Below are 19308 nucleotides of genomic sequence, written 5' to 3'. Positions count from 1 at the left end.
ACGAAAGGATGTCATAGTATTTGTGATGACTGCACTTTGGGCTTTGAGAGGCATTTTAGCTTTGTATGTTGCAAGTTGCAATTTTTTTCATGTAGCAAAAGCTATGAACGTTTACATATGTTTAAGCCTGGAAGATGTCAATGTTTGTAACGTATAGAATAATAATTTTATTGACTGTGCAATGTGCTCACTTTGTCTCAATATATTATAGTTAATGATTTTCTTTCAATCATTATCGTGGACGATTCATCAGGATAACACTCAGCAAACAAGATGTTTCCATTTTCTGCCTTATCAGCACCAGTGAAGACACTGGATTGTCCAGCTATGCTGAACGCAGAAGTTTTATTTCCAGATTTTTATTTCTTGCAATGCCACTGATAGCATAATCCAATTCCAAACAAAGTCCTTATTTTTACAATTGTATTTCACATGTGACTATGTTTGTTTGGATCAATCGCCTGTGTCATATTTGTTCTTGATGGGGCATCTGACCAACAGGCTCAAACTGCTAAAACCATCCTAAAGGGTAGATTGAAATAAACTGATACTCCTGGGAATCAAGGATAGGTATGGGGCAAGATCTTCAAATTAGAGCCTGACCATTTAATATTGAAATCAGAAAATAATTTTTCACACAAAGGGTTGTAAAAATGCTGAATTCTCCCTCATCCTGCACTGGAGCTCACAAGACTGCATTGTATTGAGAGAACTTGAGTTATGGTAGATAAATGGAGCTCAGCTATGTCAGTCGTAATATTGAATGGCAGACAAGATTTCAGGACGAAAATACCTATTCCTGTATGGCTGTTATGACCTTTTACTCTTAAAATTTCATAGAGGAGTCACATGATCCCTACAGTGTGGAAAGAGGCGGTTCAGCCCATCGAGTCCACACAAGTCTCTGAGGAACATCCCACCCAAATCCTACCATATCCCTGTAACCTAACATTTCCCATGGCTAATCCACCTCACCTGCACATCTTTGGACTGTGGGAGGAAATTGGAGCACCCCTTGGAAACCCTAGCAGACACAGGGAGAATGTGCAAACTCCACACAAACAATCACCCAAGGCTGCAATCGAACCCAGGTCCCTGGCACTGTGAGGCAGTGCCACTGTGTTACCTGCTTTTGATGTATTTATTGACATTTTGTCACTTACTGATCCATCTGCTAGCTACTTGGGATGTGGTAAAAATTCTGTATCACAACATAAATGGGAAGAGTGTACTGATATTCATGCTCCACTGTTCCATAAGCCATCAGAAATCATAATATTATTTCAATTAGACCTCCAAAATGTCCCTTGTGTCCAACTGACTGCTATTCAGGACAAAAGCAATTTACATCGGGTTTCATCAGCAACAGACAAATAACTTTATTTATTGCACTGCACTTAATTTTAATAAAAGCAGTGAAAGAAAACGTCTAATTTATGCAATTTAAATTATGCCCCTGCAGGACCTCAAATGCCAATATATTTAAACAAAGTTAAGACAGGTGAAGACAAATGGTCCAACACATATTATAGGTGAATAGGGAATATAGATAGGGTAAACAAAATTGTGAAGATCAAAGATCCAGACCACAAAATGGAAGTCATTGTCCTCACAGTTCTTTTGATTTTTGCAATGATATACCAGTCTCTGACCTCATAATAAATATTGATTCCATTCTCCTGGAACATAATGAATTTCAACATGACTTACTTGTATTTTGCATTGCAAACCTTGCTTCCTTGACAATTAGTCCAATTAGCTGAAGGGCCAAATAAGAATATTTTGAGAAATGGAAATAACGGTTGTCTTAATGTTTCACTATTGCTGGGCAACATGATTTCTGCTTATTTCAGGTGAAAGTATGGACCAGAGGTTCTATATTTTCTTTCAAAATTTAACAACACATTAAAATAGCCGGACCATCCAACCTGGTTCCAGAACATTGTTTTGTGAATAATGTGAGGTGTGGCTTTTTAAAATATTATTCTGTACATTGACAGGTTGAAGATCAGGATAGTGGAAACTACAGCATTTCTCAGTTCCGATTAATCATACCACCCACAAAGGATGGAAAGGATGGATTTGTAATAGAAGAGTATACTGGTGCAATCAAGACAGCAATTACATTCAGAAACATGAGACGGTCTTATTATAAGTTTGAAGTTATTGCAACAGACAACTATGGAACAGAATTGAGCAGTAGTGCACAAGTTGTTGTAAGTACAATAAAGATTTTTTTAAGTTATATATTGCTTTACCTTTAAATAGATTAGAATCATCATTGAATCCCTGCAGTGTCAGAGCAAGCCATTGCCCATCGACTGTACACCGACCCTCCGAAGAGCAGCCAACCCAGACCCACCTCCCTACCCTGTCCCTGGAACCCGCATACCCATGGTTAATCCACCTAGCCTGCACATCTTTGGACTGTGGGAGGAATCCAGAGCACCCAGATGAATCGCAGACACAGGAAGAGTGTGCAAACTCCACGCAGAGTGTCCCAAGGATGGAATCAAACCTGGGTCCCTGGCATTGTGAGACAGCAATGCTAACCACTGAGCCACTGTGTCTCGCATCTATGGTACTTCTTGATGGCCTGCCTCAATGGCAACCTCCAGTGGCCAAGCATGGCAGCCTTGCAGTGGTACTCTCTTTTCCCAAACCGAAAAGCCAGGTATTGAATTATAATGGACTTTGTCTCAACTTTTAAAAACTATAACTTCTGTTATTAATGCAGGTGCCGAGACATAGCGACTTAAACACTTTTCACTGCATTTTGTTTTGTAAAAAATTACAAGTGACAAAAAAAATGACTATTCTATGTTATTATGATAAAGATTAAATGCCATTTGATTTTGTCAGGAGACTCACCATCGTACATCTTGTGGAATTGGTTACAGATATATATGCCTTTGTGGAAGTCAGTTAATCAAAATGAATATTTCATACTTTATTTGGTGCACTCTGAGTTAATTAGTGGTTGATTCAATTGTGAGTGATGGTAATGGCTATTGTTAACTGTATTCTGTTATTTTAAAATTGTGTATTTAATTCCGTTTAATAGCAGGCTTCAGTGTAACCTTTCTTTATTTCTTTACTTTTCCAGCCATTGAAGTCAGCATTAAAGCATATTCAAAATAAATCTTTAAAACAGATATCCTACTCCTACCTGAACAGTCACCCCATGTGTAACCATGCATCGCACTATCATTTTATTTAGGCAAGAAGGCTTATGTTGAATGGTCTAATGCAATGCACTGAGGATCTCTTTGATGCACCATTTTTTTATTTGGAGATGATAGATAGATGAATTTGTGGATTCATGAATAAAATAGTTATTTCGCATTGTCATTTGCTTCCTTCACTAAAGCTTCCACAGAAAATGGCAGACAGCTTATTTGGATATCACTAACAGTGGAGCTTGTTGCTCCAGATTTGTAGTCTTGTTGAAGCACTGTTATCATGCCAGACAATCAGTTGTGTGCACAGCAAGAATGCTGAAGAAAACAATCTTAAATTGTATTTAAGATTTCAGTTCAGCATCCACAGCTCTTGTATCCTTTTTAAGTCTAGTTAGAATAAAGTGTCATTTTTAGCTTTCATTCTTTTTTTTATGTTCAAGGTACATTTTACTAAGCTATTCTAGTAAATCAAAATTCTATGCCTCCTTTAAATATTGAGGGATATTTTCAGTGCATCGGTATTATGAAATATACATCACATGCACTCCTTTCAAACTGCAAGCTTTCAGTGTGTAACATTTGAATGTATTTAGAATTCAAAGTATATCTGAATCCTATGTTCACCTGATCAATTTAACAGCCTCTTTCATTATGTTTTATTTAAAACAGTTGGCGTTCTTGTGAAATTAATCGTGTGTTGTCTTTGTCATAAATTTATTGTGATCTTTGCACATTCGAATACCCAACACATATTTAGAATTAAACTAGGCAAGAATAAAGACTCTGATTGGGCAAGCACTTGATGTACTGAAGTAACACTTCAGATGCTTGGATGTGAGGAGGAGGTGAAGGCTCATCAATGTCGTCCAATAAAAATGGCCCACATCTTCTACCAAATAGCCCATTACAGCGCAATACTCCATGGGCAGATGACTCATGGTGGATTGGACAAGGTGCACCAATACTTCATGAAAACTAATGAAATAATGTTGTGCAGGAGCCACTAACACGGCGTAAGACAATACCACCTAGAAGAAAGTTGAATGGGACGAATGGCTGGAGGTTATACTCAGCAATCATGTAATCCATGTTTGATTTACAGCATTCAACATTGCTTTATGTGACTTGAAAGTTTATTTAAGTCTACACTTGGGAAAGAAAATTCAATTTTGATATTATGAAACAATAAGTGATTCTTGATCCATTGCCTGATGAATGTAATTTCCACCATTGTTGCTGAGGACCATGGCTTGTAAATCAGATTGGCACTCTTCTCAACCACACAACAAGTGTTAGGCAAGATAATCTTCAATGAGCAAGCAGTGAGAGGCTTATTCAGTATTGTTGTACTGGAAAGCTCCTCCAGTTTGGCTGGTTAGAATCATGGAATCCCTACAGTGCCAAAAGAGGCATTTAGCCCATCAAGTCTGCAGCCGAAGTGACCATCCGAAGAGCAGCCCACCCAGACCCAGCTGCACACCCCCACCCCCCCCCCCCCCCCCCCGACCCCCCACCGGCCCACCCGCCCACGCTATCCTATCCCCGTAACCCTGCATTTACCATGGTTAAGCTACATAGGCTGTACATCCCTGGCTACTACGGGGCAATTTACATGGCCAGTCCAGCTAACCTACACATATTTACTCTGTGAGAGGAAATCAGAGCACCCGGAGGAAACCCACACAGACATTAGGTGAATGTGCAAATTCCGCACAGCCACACAAAGCTAGAATCGAACATGGGTCCCTGGCACTGTGAGGTAGCAGTGCTAGCCACTGTGCCACTGTGCGGTCATCATGGTTAAAACCCACAATATTCCTGTTCACAATTGGGAGTTCCTAAGCCATGGGTTTACCATGGGTTTCCCTGAACTTTTCAGACAGTTCAATAAACAGCTTATCCCTAATAAAATGTAAAAATCTGTTCATGTAGATTTTGTAGACTCTTAAATATGGTGATGACTTTGCACATAAGCAAGAAAAGTTCTCTTTCTTCTGATTTAAAAGAGTATTGGTTTACTTCCTGTTTGTTCCTAAAAGTAGCAGTGCTTACCAATATACTCTGAATACAAAATGAATGTCTCCATATATTCTTTATATTCATCAAAATGTGTTGTTTAACTTTGTGTTGTGACCATCTGTATCCAAGTTAAACATTCATCATGACCAAACTGTAGCATAGAAATAGGCAATAGCCTCATTCGTACATCTGAAGTTCCCACAAGGAAATGCGAAACTCTGAGAATGTGATTTTAACTTGTTGAGTCTGTTATCCAACCTGATAAACAGTGAGGTTTATGCAGCTTTTAAAGTAAAGCTGAATCAGTTGTTCCTTAAATAAATGGAACAGGGTGGTCAGTTAACAAACCATCAGAACCAATACAATTGTATTTGTCCTTTCTCCAGGTGTCTGTCGTCAATGAACTGGATATGCAAGTGATTGTTTCCAATGTCCCACCTACCCTGGTGGAACAGAACAAGGATCAGTTGATTGGGTATTGTACTGTTTTCATACATTAAAGTGTAAAATTTATTTGTCTGATAGAAGGAAGTGACAGTTTCTTTAAAATTATTTCTGATATTTTAATTGTTCTTGAGATCTGCAAAATGGAATTTGCATATAAAATGCAAAAGCTCAGCCTTACTTTTCAAGTAGACTTTTTAAACAATTCTGTGATTGGATGTAGCTGTCACTGGAAAGGCCAGCATTTATTGCCCAGTCTAAAATGCCCTTGAACTGAATGGCTTGCACAGCAATTTCAGACAGCAGTTAAGAGAAAATCACACTTTCTGAGAGGTTGGAGTTCCACATAGGTGTAGATGGAAGATTCACTTCCTTAAAGAAAAGTGGATAAATTAGCTTCAACAATATAAACCTAATTGTTGGTTCAACAATATAAACTTGGCCATTGTTAATTTAGCAAAATTTTAAACAGGTTATGAAATTATTTTGTCTGCTGTTTTAAACACGAGATCATTCATTTACATCGATTCATGTTTCAGTGGAAGTATTAGACACAACTGTGCTAAATGCATTAAAAGCCTTGGGACATTTTATTACATTCAGGGTTCTGTATAAAGATAAGTTGCTGTTGCTAAATGCTTGTATTATAGTAGTGCATTCACACCTGCATATAGACTATGCAAAGTGCTTGATTGCATTTGTTGCCAAAAGTTAATAGATGTGCTAATGTAATGTGGCTTTGATGGTTAAAAATGCAAGATTTATCCAGACACTATGTTGAGATGCAATTGGTGAGCCTCAGACTAGAAGGGAGGAGATGGCAATAAGATATGTTTAATTGAATGTCACAAAAGTTATTAGATCTGTGCACACAACAAGATTTCAGCAAATTAGGTGTACTTCCAGGGGTAAAAATTGGAGCTCAGGACTTAACAAGCTTGCCGTATGTTGATGACACAGTGCAACTTGCAGAAGCAAATGAGGTTGTACAAATATATCATCAATCAAGCAAAGTCTAAAACATAAAGATTATAGATTGATTACAAACACCAAGTCCACAAAAACTGAAGTTTGCAAGCAGTTTGCAGGAATACAATAGAACAAACTGGACTGAAGATTGAAGTGGGTAATATCACACAAGAACATATAGCTAAGCTTGTTTATTTGGGACAAATAGTAACAAAAAGATGGCAAAGTTAGGAAAAGATGGAGGTAGCCAGACGTAATTCAGTGAAGATGAAGGATGTGTGAAAAATAAGAATACTTAAGCTTGTACCAAAGGGAAAAAAATTTCTCAATCTAACAATTCTTTGTCTCTTTCTTTTTGTTTTGCATCCAGTTTGACATTAAATTCACCGATCTTCACCCTCATTCTAATTCCTTCCAAAGGCAGCATTAACATGTAGAAGGAGTTGAAAAATGTCGTGCTGGAAAATCACAGCAGGCCAGGCAGCATCCGAGGAGCAGGAGAATCGATGTTTTGGGCATAAACTCTTCTTCAGGAATTCCATAAGCCCTTCCTGAAGAAGGGCTTGTGCCTGAAACGTCGATTCTCCTGCTCCTCGGATGCTGCCTGGCCAGCTGTGTTTTTCCAGCACGACATTTTTCAACTCTGGTACTCCAGCATCTGCAGTCCTCACTTTCTCCATGCAGAAGGAGTGTCAACATCTCATCAACATATAGGGCACTATCATCATTTGAGACATTATCAGTGGACAGCATTCTGGAGAGTATCCATATGTAATTCAGAATTGGTGTAGGAGACAATATCAATAATTGGAGCAGTATCAGTGTGAGGGGCAGTCACAGTGTTGGAGAAGTATTGGTGGGAGGGAGAGGTTCAGTATGCTAGATATTATCAATACGTTGGGCAGTATCAATGTGTGGGAATCTATGTATAATATCATGGCACGGAGACAGTAATGCTGTCTGCAGCATGGTCAGTATGTGTTGGATGCCATCAGCATGTGAGACAGTATCAGCAGAGGGCTGGTGTATCGGTGTGTGGGGCAGGATCAATATGAGGAAACTTTTCTCTGCATGGGGCAATATTGGTGTGTTGGATGCTGTTAGCATGTGGGCCATATAACCATGCGGAGTCGTAGAGTCATAGAGCTGTATAGAAAGGAAACAGATCCTTCAGTCCAACCTGTCCATGCCGACCAGATATCCCAACCCAATCTAGTCCCACTTGCCAGCACCTGGCCCACATCCCTCCAAACCCTTCCTATTCATATACCCATCCAAATGCCTCTTAAATGTTGCAATTGTACCAGCCTCCATCGTCTGGCAGCTCATTCCATATATGTACCACCCTCTGCATGAAAACGTTGCCCCTTAGGTCTCTTTTATATCTTTCCCCTCTCACCCTAAACCTATGCCCTCTAGTTCTGGGACCCGACCCCTGGAAAAAGACTTTGTCTATTTATCCTATCCATGCCCCTCATAATTTTATAAACCTCTATAAGGTCACCCCTCAGCCTCCGACACTCCAGCTGAATCAGTCCTTGCCTTTCCAAATACATGTACATCCTGTCCCCCAGGATTCCCTCCAACAACTTGCCCATCACCGAGGTCAGGCTCACTGGTCTATAGTTCCCTGGCTTGTCTTTACTGCCCTTCTTAAACAGTGGCACCACGTTTGCCAACCTCCAGTCTTCCGGCATCTCACCTGTGACTATCAATGATGCAAATATCTTAACAAGAGGCCCAGCAATCACTTCTCTAGCTTCCCACAGAGTTCTAGGGTACACCTGATCAGGTCCTAGGGATTTATCCACTTTTAACCATTTCAAGACATCCAGCACTTCCTCCTCTGTAATCTGGACATTTTGCAAGATGTCACCATCTATTTCCCTACAGTTTGGGATGTAGGTTTACTCGCTGAGCTGTAGGTTTGATATCCAGACATTTCATTACCTGGCTAGGTAACATCATCAGTGGCTACCTCCAAGTGAAGCGAAACTGTTGTCTCCTGCTTTCTATTTATATCTTTCTCCTGGATGGGGTTCCTGAGGTTTGTGGTGATGTCATTTCCTGTTAATTTTCTGAGGGGTTGATAGATGGCATCTGGATCTATGTGTTTGTTTATGGCGTTGTGGTTGGAGTGCCAGGCCTCTAGGAATTCTCTGGCATGTCTTTGCTTAGCCTGTCCCAGGATAGATGTGTTGTCCCAGTCAAAATGGTGGATTTTTTTCTTCCGTGTGTAGGGCTACGAGGGAGAGAGGGTCATGTCTTTTTGTGGCTAGCTGGTGTTCGTGTATCCTGGTGGCTAACTTTCTTCCTGTTTGTCCTACGTAGTGTTTGTGGTAGTCCTTGCATGGAATTTTGTAGATGACGTTGGTTTCATCCATGGGTTGTACTGGGTATTTTAAGTTTGTTTGTTTTTGTTTGAGAGTGTTGGTGGGTTTGTGTGCTACTAGGATTCCGAGGGGTCTTAGTAGTCTGGCTGTCATTTCTGAAACTCCTTTGATGTATGGTAAGGTGGTTAGGGTTTCTGGCTGTGTTTGGTCTGCTTGTCGTGGTTTGTTCTTGAGGAATCTGCGCACTGTATTGTTTGAATATCTGTTCTTCTTGAATACGTTGTATAGGTGGTTCTCCTCTGTTTTCCGAAGTTTGTCTGTGCTGCAGTGTGTGGTGGCTCGTTGAAATAGTGTTCTGATACAACTTTGTGTGTGTTGGGATGGTTGCTGGTGTAGTTAAGTATTTGGTCAATGTTTGTCAATTTTCTGTGTACGCAAGTTTGTAGTTCTCAATTGTCCTTTCTTTCGAATGCAAAGACTAGAGCAAACAGCTGAGAAGTGGCAGATGGGGTTTAATTCAGATAAATGCAAGGTGCTGCATTTTGGGAAAGCAAATCTAAGCAGGACTTATACACTTAATGGTAAGGTCCGAGGGAGTGTTGCTGAACAAAGAGACCTTGGAGTGCAGGTTCATAGCTCCTTGAAAGTGGAATCACAGGTAGATAGGATAGTGAAGAAGGCGTTTGGTATGCTTTCCTTTATTGGTCAGAGTATTGAGTACAGGGGTTGGGACGTCATGTTGCGGCTGTACAGGACATTGGTTAGGCCACTGTTGGAATATTGCATGCAATCCTGGTCTTCTTCTTATCGGAAAGATGTGAAACTTGAAAGGGTTCAGAAAAGATTTACAAGGATGTTGCCAGGGTTGGAGGATCTGAGCTACAGGGAGAGGCTGAACAGGCTGGGGGTCTTTTCCCTGGAGCATCGGAGGCTGAGGGGTGACCTTATAGAGGTTTACAAAATTATGAGGGGCATGGATAGGATAAATAGAAAACATCTTATCCCTGGAGTCAGGGAATCCAGAACTAAACCAGCAGGTTTAGGGTGAGAGGGGAAAGATATAAAAGAGACCTAATGGTCAACTTTTTCATACAGAGGGTGGTATGTGTATGGAATGAGCTGCCAGAGGATGTGGTGGAGGCTGTACAATTGCAATATTTAAGAGGCATTTGGATGGGTATATGAATAGGAAAGGTTTGGAGGGATGTGGGCCAGGTGCTGGCAGGTGGGACTAGATTGGGTTGGGATATCTGGTCGGCATGGACGAATTGGACCAAAGAGTCTGTTTCCATGCTGTACACCTCTATGACTCTATGACTCTATAACATAGAGAGACACCTGAACCTCTGTTTTAATGTCCATGCTCCTTTGTTCTTGGTTAAGATTTGTCTGGCCATTCACAGATGCTGCCATTTCATCTTCACTGACTCTCGAGTACTGTGTAGCTCCCATCACTGGCCATTAGATTCAAAATGTTAGGATTGGTGCCACAATGTGATTTTATTGCAGAATCACAAAGATCCACAAGGTGTGAAACTTAAAAGCCAGATGGTGACAGGAGGCATTGATGGATCAGCTTTCCAAACTTACCTTTGAGAAAGTTCCTTGTGACCCAGGAAGAGCAGTAGTGTTCTCAGTCTCCAAGATCCAATTCCGTCATCCGTTTGAGTCCCTGGCATTACAATATTCCCAAGCCAATTTTCTGCTCTACCCTGTCCTTGGTCCTGTTGGTTTTGGGCTGGCGAAAGGGCTGGGGTATTTAAATGAAGCCTAGGTCTTGCACTGTGATTTCTTTGAGAGTTTCCCTTTAACATGCAGACCTCCTCCTTATCCCATGCCTCCAAGTAGCTTGAATAGGTAGAGTGGCATTAGTACCTAAACGCTAAACCTCTGAGGATCTTGTGGCACAGTGGTAGTGTGCCTACCTCTGGGTATGTCAAGGTTCAAGTTCTGCCTGACACGGGGTAAGTTTATAGCAGTCCAAACAGGTTGATTTAAAATAAACACTGACTAATCCAGCTGCTGTATCTCCAATAGTGAGACTTGAGTGTAAAGTATGTACATGCAAAGTGGTGTCCTATGTTACCCACTTATGTTTTATTAAATTTGTGCTCTTAGAATTCTTGAACGTTACGTACAGGATCAGATTCCTGGAGCAAAGGTAGTAGTGGAATCCATCGGTCCTCGCAGACATGGAGATGGCTTTCAGGAAGAAGACTATTCCAAGTCAGATTTGATGGTTTATGCCATTGACCCTTTGACAAACAGAGCAATTTCAAGGAATGAGCTCTTCAAGTGAGTAAAATACAGGCCAACTGTTTCAAAATTTGTTCAGTTTTCATGTTTATCTGGAATTAATTTGTGCTACTGACATTTGTTTTCTGCTGAAAGTTAGCAAATGCTTTTTATTGTGGGGATAAATCTAGATTGAACAGAGAAGTGAGAGCTCTCTGCTGGTACGTATTAATTTATGACTAACACATTTGTGCAATGTTTCTCTGTTAATTATTCAAATAGGAATGTTTTCCCATTTAATGAGTGAATAAATTTATTAAAATAGCAATAGTTGAATGTTGTTTAAATGTACTGTACTGTGTTCATATTCTAATATCTCTTATTCTTAGAACAGAACACAGATTATTATTTTGTGATGCCTATGTGTACTTAAGTCTCCCCTACACGTTAGAAGTGGGAGAGACAGTCTCTGATATTTCATAATTCATTAGACTGTCCAATAAGCATTTCATGTCAAATGTGCAATCTTAACATTTAACAAAATTTCTAAATGATAGTCTCTGTCCAATCAAACGAAGGAGCCCTTTCAAAATGAACCTCAGAGAATTATATGACTGTTTGCTCATTTGTAAACATTTCAACATACGAGACACCCTTCAGTGAGATTCAGTCTCTTTTTAATGAGACATACAGAGCAATATTTTAAATGTACTGCACATTTCCAATTCTTACAAACCCACTGTGTCACATTTTATGTTCTGGGAAGCTGTTCATGTGCCCAATTTCAAAGCCGTGGTGATGTTCTCTCCTATATGCTCATTAATGAGACTTGTAGAGGATATTCTTTGCAATTGTTTAGGAACATTGATGACAAGAATGCTCATTAAAACTTGTAGAGAAGCGAAAGAAAACGTTCAAAGCAGCAGTTTCTGCTTCCACATGAGATATCGAGAAATAAGCAACATTGTGACAGAGCTGTGATTGGCCACGATACCACATGTAAAGCTCTATAGAGCAATTAACCTTGTGAAAAAAATAACTGAATTGGAAATTTTTTATTATTTCTGTCAAAATAAAATAGAAAAGTGACATTAACGCCTTTCAAAATGGTAAATAACTCCCCTCCTCTATCAACCTAACCCCTCCTTATAAACTGTCCTAAAAGGGTCTGTCATCCCTCCTGTAAATTGCCATAGGACATTTTTAGTGTGTTACGACCATTATGCAAGTATCAAATTGTTATTATGGACTTATACAACTAGTTGCTATATTTCTACATTTTCTTCAAAGTAGTACCATTTAGTTTAAATGATTTTTCATAATTATTCCTGCCAAATTGTATCACTTTACACACATCTAAATTAAATTTTATCTGCTATGTGTCTTCCCATTTCACCATTCCATGATGACACATCAGTTGTATTTTCCATTCATGCATGGGCTGTGAATGTAGACGCCCTGGCCAAGGCCAGCATGTAATGCCCACCCGTGACTGCCTGACAAATTTAATAACAGACTAGGGATAGCCTAAACAGCATGGAAACATGAAGCATGTTATTATCAGTCACCCTCAGATTCCATGAAACTGTCATCAATAAGTAGCAGGACTCTACAAGGAGATATGTCTTAGCTAAGCGAAGATTAATATGAATTGCAGTTTTAAAATATATATCTTACTCTCCAATTTATGTTTGTGATTGATAAAGATTTCTAGATGGCAAACTTCTAGATATAAATAAAGACTTTCAGCCTTACTTGGGACAAGGAGGTCGTATTCTGGAAATTCGCACGCCGAGTGTGGTGGCAAATGTACAGAAACAGGCACAAGCTGTGGGCTATACAGAAGGTGCTCTGCTGGCTCTGGCTATCATTATCATCCTCTGCTGTTTACCTGCAATTCTGATTGTTATGGTAACCTACAGACAGTGAGTACACACCTTTTATGTGTTAATCAATACCTGCGATTTAATTCATTTTGCTGTGAATTGGATTATTTCTCCATCATGTCACCCTTAATCAATGCTGGTTGGATTGGCGATAGAATACACTTTGACTTGCTGTGAGCAGTTGAACAAAATTCGATTCTCCCCAGGTTGGTTCTCAGTTTCTCTATGAAGGAACATTATTAAGTGAAACTAGCCCACAGTAAGAAGAAATTAAAAACTAGTTCCTGACAGCTAGTACAGTGTTGGATTAATGGAGCTATGGGGCTGAAATCTCTCTCTGGGGTGAGAGGCACTGATGGGTGCATTTTATGGTCAAAATCTTGCATCACATCATGCCCGCCATCTGATTTTTGACATGTGGACTAGGGTGCACATACTCAACATCTGATAAGGGATGAAGGATTGGCCGTCAAGGCTTAAGGGGCCAACAGGACAGGGTCACCTTTGTCCGCACCTCTGCCATTACACAGAGTAGCCTATGGCCATGCTTGTGGATAATTTGCACTTATAGAGATGTGGCAAAGTTGAGGTTTGGAAATAATAGATCAAGCACTGGTCCCCTGATCTTCTGATGAGAGTCAGTCCCTAAACATTGGTTGGGCTTAATTGCTGACTTGAAAATTATAGTCAACGTCTGTGCACTGACCTTACGGTGCTAAATTAGTTACCTGGCCACTTGTGAGTGGATAACCATTGCCTCCAAAACTGAGATGTTTACAATTGACCCAGAAGATACCAGCAGCAATTACGAGCCTATCCACGTCCAGTTTCATCTCTGTTCAGGGCAGTCTAGTTTTCAGCCAACCAGATTTCTATATGCTCCCAGATTTTGTTTTTACCCAATAACTTTTAGCTTTAAATATTGAGCATAGCAATGCTCTGCAGGGAGCCATAGCTTGTTCCTGTCTCTTCTGCACAAGCCTCGAACAACAAAAAATGGAGGTGAAGTTTAATATTTATTTACCACTGCACATTGTGTTTCTCAGTTGTTTGTAATCAGGCTTTTTTTCCCCCTTCCCATTGCATTTTTCCATCTTGAACCAAGTATTTAATGCTGTCATCTCCAAATGCAATGATACCATTTGTGAACACGATGAACCTGTCATTTCTGGCAGGTAAAGATTCATTTTCCATCCTGATCTGCAAATAAGAAGGTAGTGGTGTCCCTAGTTATTGAACAATTGCAGTTGGTGTGACAAAGAAGCTTATGCAATACTTTAAAGGATGGAATTCTAGGAATGACACCCAACAATCATTCCGTCATTCATCAGTGGTCCCTCGCAGATGAACATGACTCTCTTTGACACTCAGGGTGAGTCCATAGGTGGCTGTGCAGTCTGATATGGCTATCACAGGCTCTGATACACTTTGGGCAGAAAGTGGTCATAGGAAGGGATGGGCGGGGCATTAGTACGGCAGCGCTCTCCTTTCCCCTGGCTTCCGCTTTTTCCAGACGGCAATTCTTGAGGGGCTTGATGTTTTCCTGAATGCTCCTCCTCCAATCTGGATGGTCTTGGGCCAGTGATTCTCAGGTGTCTGTAGGAATGTCACCCTTCATCAATGAGGCTTTGAGGATATCCCTGAAGCAGTATCTCTGTCCACCTGGGGCCCGCCTGCCGTTTTGGAGCTGGGAGTAGAGCACCTACCTGGAATGTCTTGTGTTGGTCATGCGGTTGATGTGCCCAGTACATGTAGTGCTGTACGTGTAGTACACGTAGAAGAGGCTTTGAAGGAATTTTGGAAGTAACTGCATTTCCATGCACCACAGTTTACAGCATGCACCAGGTACTGATGGCTTAAAACAGAATATTTACATATTAATCTTTCATAAACCTGTCAAGATTGGATGAAACACATCAGTTCTCAGTCCTAGGTGATCTTATTGAGCCTTCACAAGATGCAACTCCTCAGCAGAGGCATGCAACAATGAAGCTGCAATGCTGCTGCATACAAGCTTTCACCCTGAAAAGCCTCCAAGCAGATGGCTTCAAGTCTGTGTTTCTTCAATCTTTAGCTATACAAGCTATATTTCAATGCATTGCTTCACCTAACTATACAATCTGGCCTTTTGTATTTTCATATAATGTTATTTCTCTACATTTTCTAGATCTTCATAAGTTATGCCACTCACTGAACAACAAATTATCCCTGACACTCACCAGCATCGGAGCTGATTTTGTTTAGTTTCATTTTATTTTATTTATAAAGCATTTTGCAGATAGCAACATATTGTTCATTATTTTGTATATCTGTGTTGTGTTATTCGGCAATTGAATTTTGAATGAAGCACGTCATTGAGCATTGCATGTTAACTCTCTGACTTGAAAGAATTTGCAGATCAGAATTTGGATCATTTGCAAATATTCTAATGCTGTGCTCAATGACAAAGCTAAACAGTTATGTTATTTTCTTGTTTTTGGCTCTGCATCATTAATTGAACTGATTAAAATGCAATCATAAAAGTGAGGGTTGAAATGATAATACTTTGTCTCTGCAAGCTCAAACTCTTAATATTGATGATTGCAGATTATATAACCAGAAATCTATGTTCCAGCACTATCTCCAACCCACATTCATGCCTATGAGGGAAAATCATAATTTCAGCTCTACTGTTTGGTCATTGATAATACATGCACAGTTTGAAATGAATTTTCAACTAAAAGAACAAATATTGATTATTTTTTTTTCCTCTTCTTCTTTCTCGTTGCATTGTATCAGATTCAAGGAGTAAGTATAGCTTTTATTTTCATGTGGTTTATTGTATTTGTCAGAGCATGTTCTGATTGTATGTTAACCTTAAATACTCATGACTTAAATAATGATCAATTTAATATGCAATCTAATTACTCTGAGATGCAATATCACAGCCAGGGAACACATGATTACACATCTGATTATATTTTAACCTAATGTTTCATAAACCGACAATTTAGAGTTCACATAAAATTTCATGAACAGCTAAATAACCTACATTGATAGGTAATAAATTACATCATAAATCAAGGAAACTAACAAACATTTGCTTTTAGCGATATGTAAAGACCCATTTCATTTCCGGTTTGTTGATGTGATTGGTTTATGGCCAATAGAATATAATTAACCAGCAGTTTATAACGTTGATATGAAATGCAATGAGAGAGCGCCAGTAAAGTTCCTTGTTACATAAATGGCTCAAGAAATAACCAGGTTATTGTATTCTTTAATCAATGCAAACACACCAGTTTTAAAGCAACTTTTGTTGTGTATTTAAAGCTGCTTGTAAGTTACAGATAGCATAAATAATGTTGCAAGAAATATGCATTGTAATTCGAATCAAAGATTGGGTGTTTTGGGTCATTGAAGTATTTTAACTTACAGTAATATTTAGGCTGGTAGTTTTATAGCCTGTCTGATTTTCAATTCTATCCAGGTCATCAGGGCAGGTTTTACATTTCACCAGAATAGACTCCCAAGCTGGGTCTTTACTATAGATCCAGCAAATTTTAACTGCCTGGATCCATTTAAATGCTACTCTCTAGTTTCAGGTAGGAAATAGCAATTGGTTTGATGGGGGTAGGGCACATTGTGGAAGAGGCTGAATGTTAGAGAAGGTAGAGGACGTAGGGTGTAGGTTTGCTCACTTAGCTATAGGTTTGATATCCAGACATTTCATTACCTGGCAAGGTGACATCATCAGTGGCGACCTCCAAGTGAAGCGAAGCTGTTGTCTCCTGCTTTCTATTTATATCTTTCTCCTGGATGGAGTTCTTGGGATTTGTGGTGATGTCATTTCCTGTTCATTTTCTGAGGGGTTGATAGATGGCTTCTAGATCTATGCGTTTGTTTATGGTGTTGTGGTTGGAGTGTCAGGCCTCTAGGAATTCTCTGGCATGTCTTTGCTTAGCCTGTCCCAGGATAGATGTGTTGTCCTTGTCGAAATGGTGGTTTTTTTCATCCATGTGTAGGGCTACGAGGGAGAGAGGGTCGTGTCTTTTTGCGGCTAGCTGGTGTTCGTGTATTCTGGTGGCTAACTTTCTTCCTGTTTGTCCTACGTAGTGTCTGTGGCAGTCCTTGCATGGAATTTTGTAGATGACATTGGTTTCATCCATGGGTTGTCCTTGTTCTTTTAAGTTTGTTTGTTTATGTTTGAGAGTGTTGGTGAGTTTGTGTGCTACTAGGGTTCTGAGGGGTCTTAGTAGTCTGGCTGTCATTTCTGAAACTTCTTTGACATATGGTAAGGTGGTTAGGGTTTCAGGTAGAAGACAATCAAAGCCATGCAGAGAATGCAAGTTAAGACTTGTGAGTTGGTATTCTGATGTATCGTCACAATGACTTTGCATTGCTATTGTTCTTCATAAATTTATCCAAACATCTGTCATTCTTTCAATAAAATGTTTTTTTCAAATATCAGAACTGATTCAATGTCTCACTCATTCAGCTTTCCAGTGCAGTTTTCCTCATTCACTTTAAATTAATAACTTTAGTACAACTTAGTGATTATAACCTTGTTATAGTCCCTAAAGAGAACAATGACTATTTTTTAAAAAGGATCTCCTAGTTGATCACTGAAAGAATAACATGTCAAGATTCTATCATTTAATGTCTGTCAGTTACAATTTAGATTAAATTCCCTGTGGAAACAGGCCCTTCAGCCCAACAAGTCCACACTGACCCTCCGAAGAGTAACCCACCCAGACCCATTTCCCTCTGACTAGTGCACCTAACGCTACGGGCAATTTAGCATGGCCAGTTCACCTGACCTGCACATCTTTGGACTATGGGAGGAAACTGGAGCAGCCAAAGGAAACCCACGCAGACACGGGGAGAATGTGAAAACTCCACACAGACAGTTTCCCAAGGCTGGAATCAAACCTGGGACCTTGGTGCTATGAGGCAGCAGTGCTAACCACTGAGCCACCATGCTGAATAAGCCAATATTCCCGAACCCACACATCCTTGGACAATTTCCCATGACCCTTTGATTCAGACAGCAGAACAGGTAATGTGGCCTCCCTTATTTTACCTTAAGTTTAGAGAGAGTTTCAAAACAAAACAAATTTGTAATAACTTCCTTTTGTTGAACAATCTTCTTTTTAAACTGTCGAGCTTCAGTTTATCTAATCTGTCCTCAGACTTCTTTCTCAACAAACTTTGGAAGTCTGTTTCTATTTGCACCCTTTTTAAATGTGTGCTTTTAAAATGATAAGGACAGAGAAGCCTTTGGTATCTCTGGGACATAGTGCAGCCTTAACATAATCGTATATCCCAGGAACAAACATGTTTGATTAGAACGTTTCTGAGTTTTTTTCTTGCTAAGCATAAAATACATTCACTGTTTCCAGCTATATTCAATTGTGGAATAGAGAGGAATTTTATAGAGATCTGAGTGATATGGACTACTGGAAGATTTGTGGCAGATTCAGACAAAAATTCCAAAGAAACTTATTTTGATATTCGTGGCATATCACTGCATTTTTTATGCTTTTGTCAAACGGCAAGGCTAGCTTCTAAATTTATTTAATTAACCTATTACACACCTATAGAGCAGGTGGGATTTGAACTTGGGCCTCCCCATCCGAGGGGAGGGAGACTACCTCTGTGCTACAAATGGGCCCAAAGAGAAAGGTTGTCCATCCAGTTGATTTTTTTTTAAACTCATTCAGAGATGCTATTACACATCTTTGGAGTAGATGGACCTGAACCTAGGTCTTTTGGTCAAGAGGTAGGGACAGTATCACTGCACCACAAGAGCCCAAGTATTTAAAGTATCTTTAATCGACCTGTTCAAAGTTGCTGTCACACACCTCTGCATCAGGTGGGACTTGAACTCAGGCCTCCAGGTCCAAGATTAGAGGCAATACCATTGTGCCAGAAGAGGGCCCTAAGGCCAATTTCTAGATAATCAGTGCAAGTTGCCACTTAAGGAGGATGGTAGCTTCTAAATACCTTACTAATACTCCAGTGAACATCATTATTATTCAGCTTCTTATCTTACCAAATGTGCTAAGCAAGCTAGGCGTGGGGAATTCTGGACAAGGGAGATAGCCTTTGCTCAGGAGTTATAGGCACAGTAAGTCAAGAGTAGCCTCTGATACCAGTCCAGAGGCTTGAACATGGTCAGTCAGCCACTTGAAATGGTTTGAATCAGGTTTCCCTGAACTGAACTTCAGGCAGCTACCACCTTGACTCTTTCCACTCTAT

At 39.9% G+C, this 19308-nt stretch overlaps 1 protein-coding gene across 1 annotated transcript in view; it reads left to right on the top strand.

Moving 5' to 3' along the window:
• The window catches only part of pcdh15b (protocadherin-related 15b), a 1519471-nt gene that overhangs the window by 1432398 nt on the left and 67765 nt on the right, over positions 1-19308 (top strand). Inside the window, exons 34-37 of the mRNA XM_072557866.1 lie at positions 2001-2216; positions 5588-5676; positions 11066-11242; positions 12889-13107. Coding sequence (XP_072413967.1) covers positions 2001-2216; positions 5588-5676; positions 11066-11242; positions 12889-13107 — 701 coding nt within the window. The remainder of the gene's footprint in view (positions 1-2000; positions 2217-5587; positions 5677-11065; positions 11243-12888; positions 13108-19308) is intronic.

This window comes from Chiloscyllium punctatum, chromosome 38 (genome assembly GCF_047496795.1).
Source record: "Chiloscyllium punctatum isolate Juve2018m chromosome 38, sChiPun1.3, whole genome shotgun sequence".
NCBI classification, from domain to species: Eukaryota; Metazoa; Chordata; class Chondrichthyes; order Orectolobiformes; family Hemiscylliidae; genus Chiloscyllium; species Chiloscyllium punctatum.
Note: the sequence above shows the minus strand (reverse complement) of the source record. Positions and strands in the feature narration are given on the sequence as shown.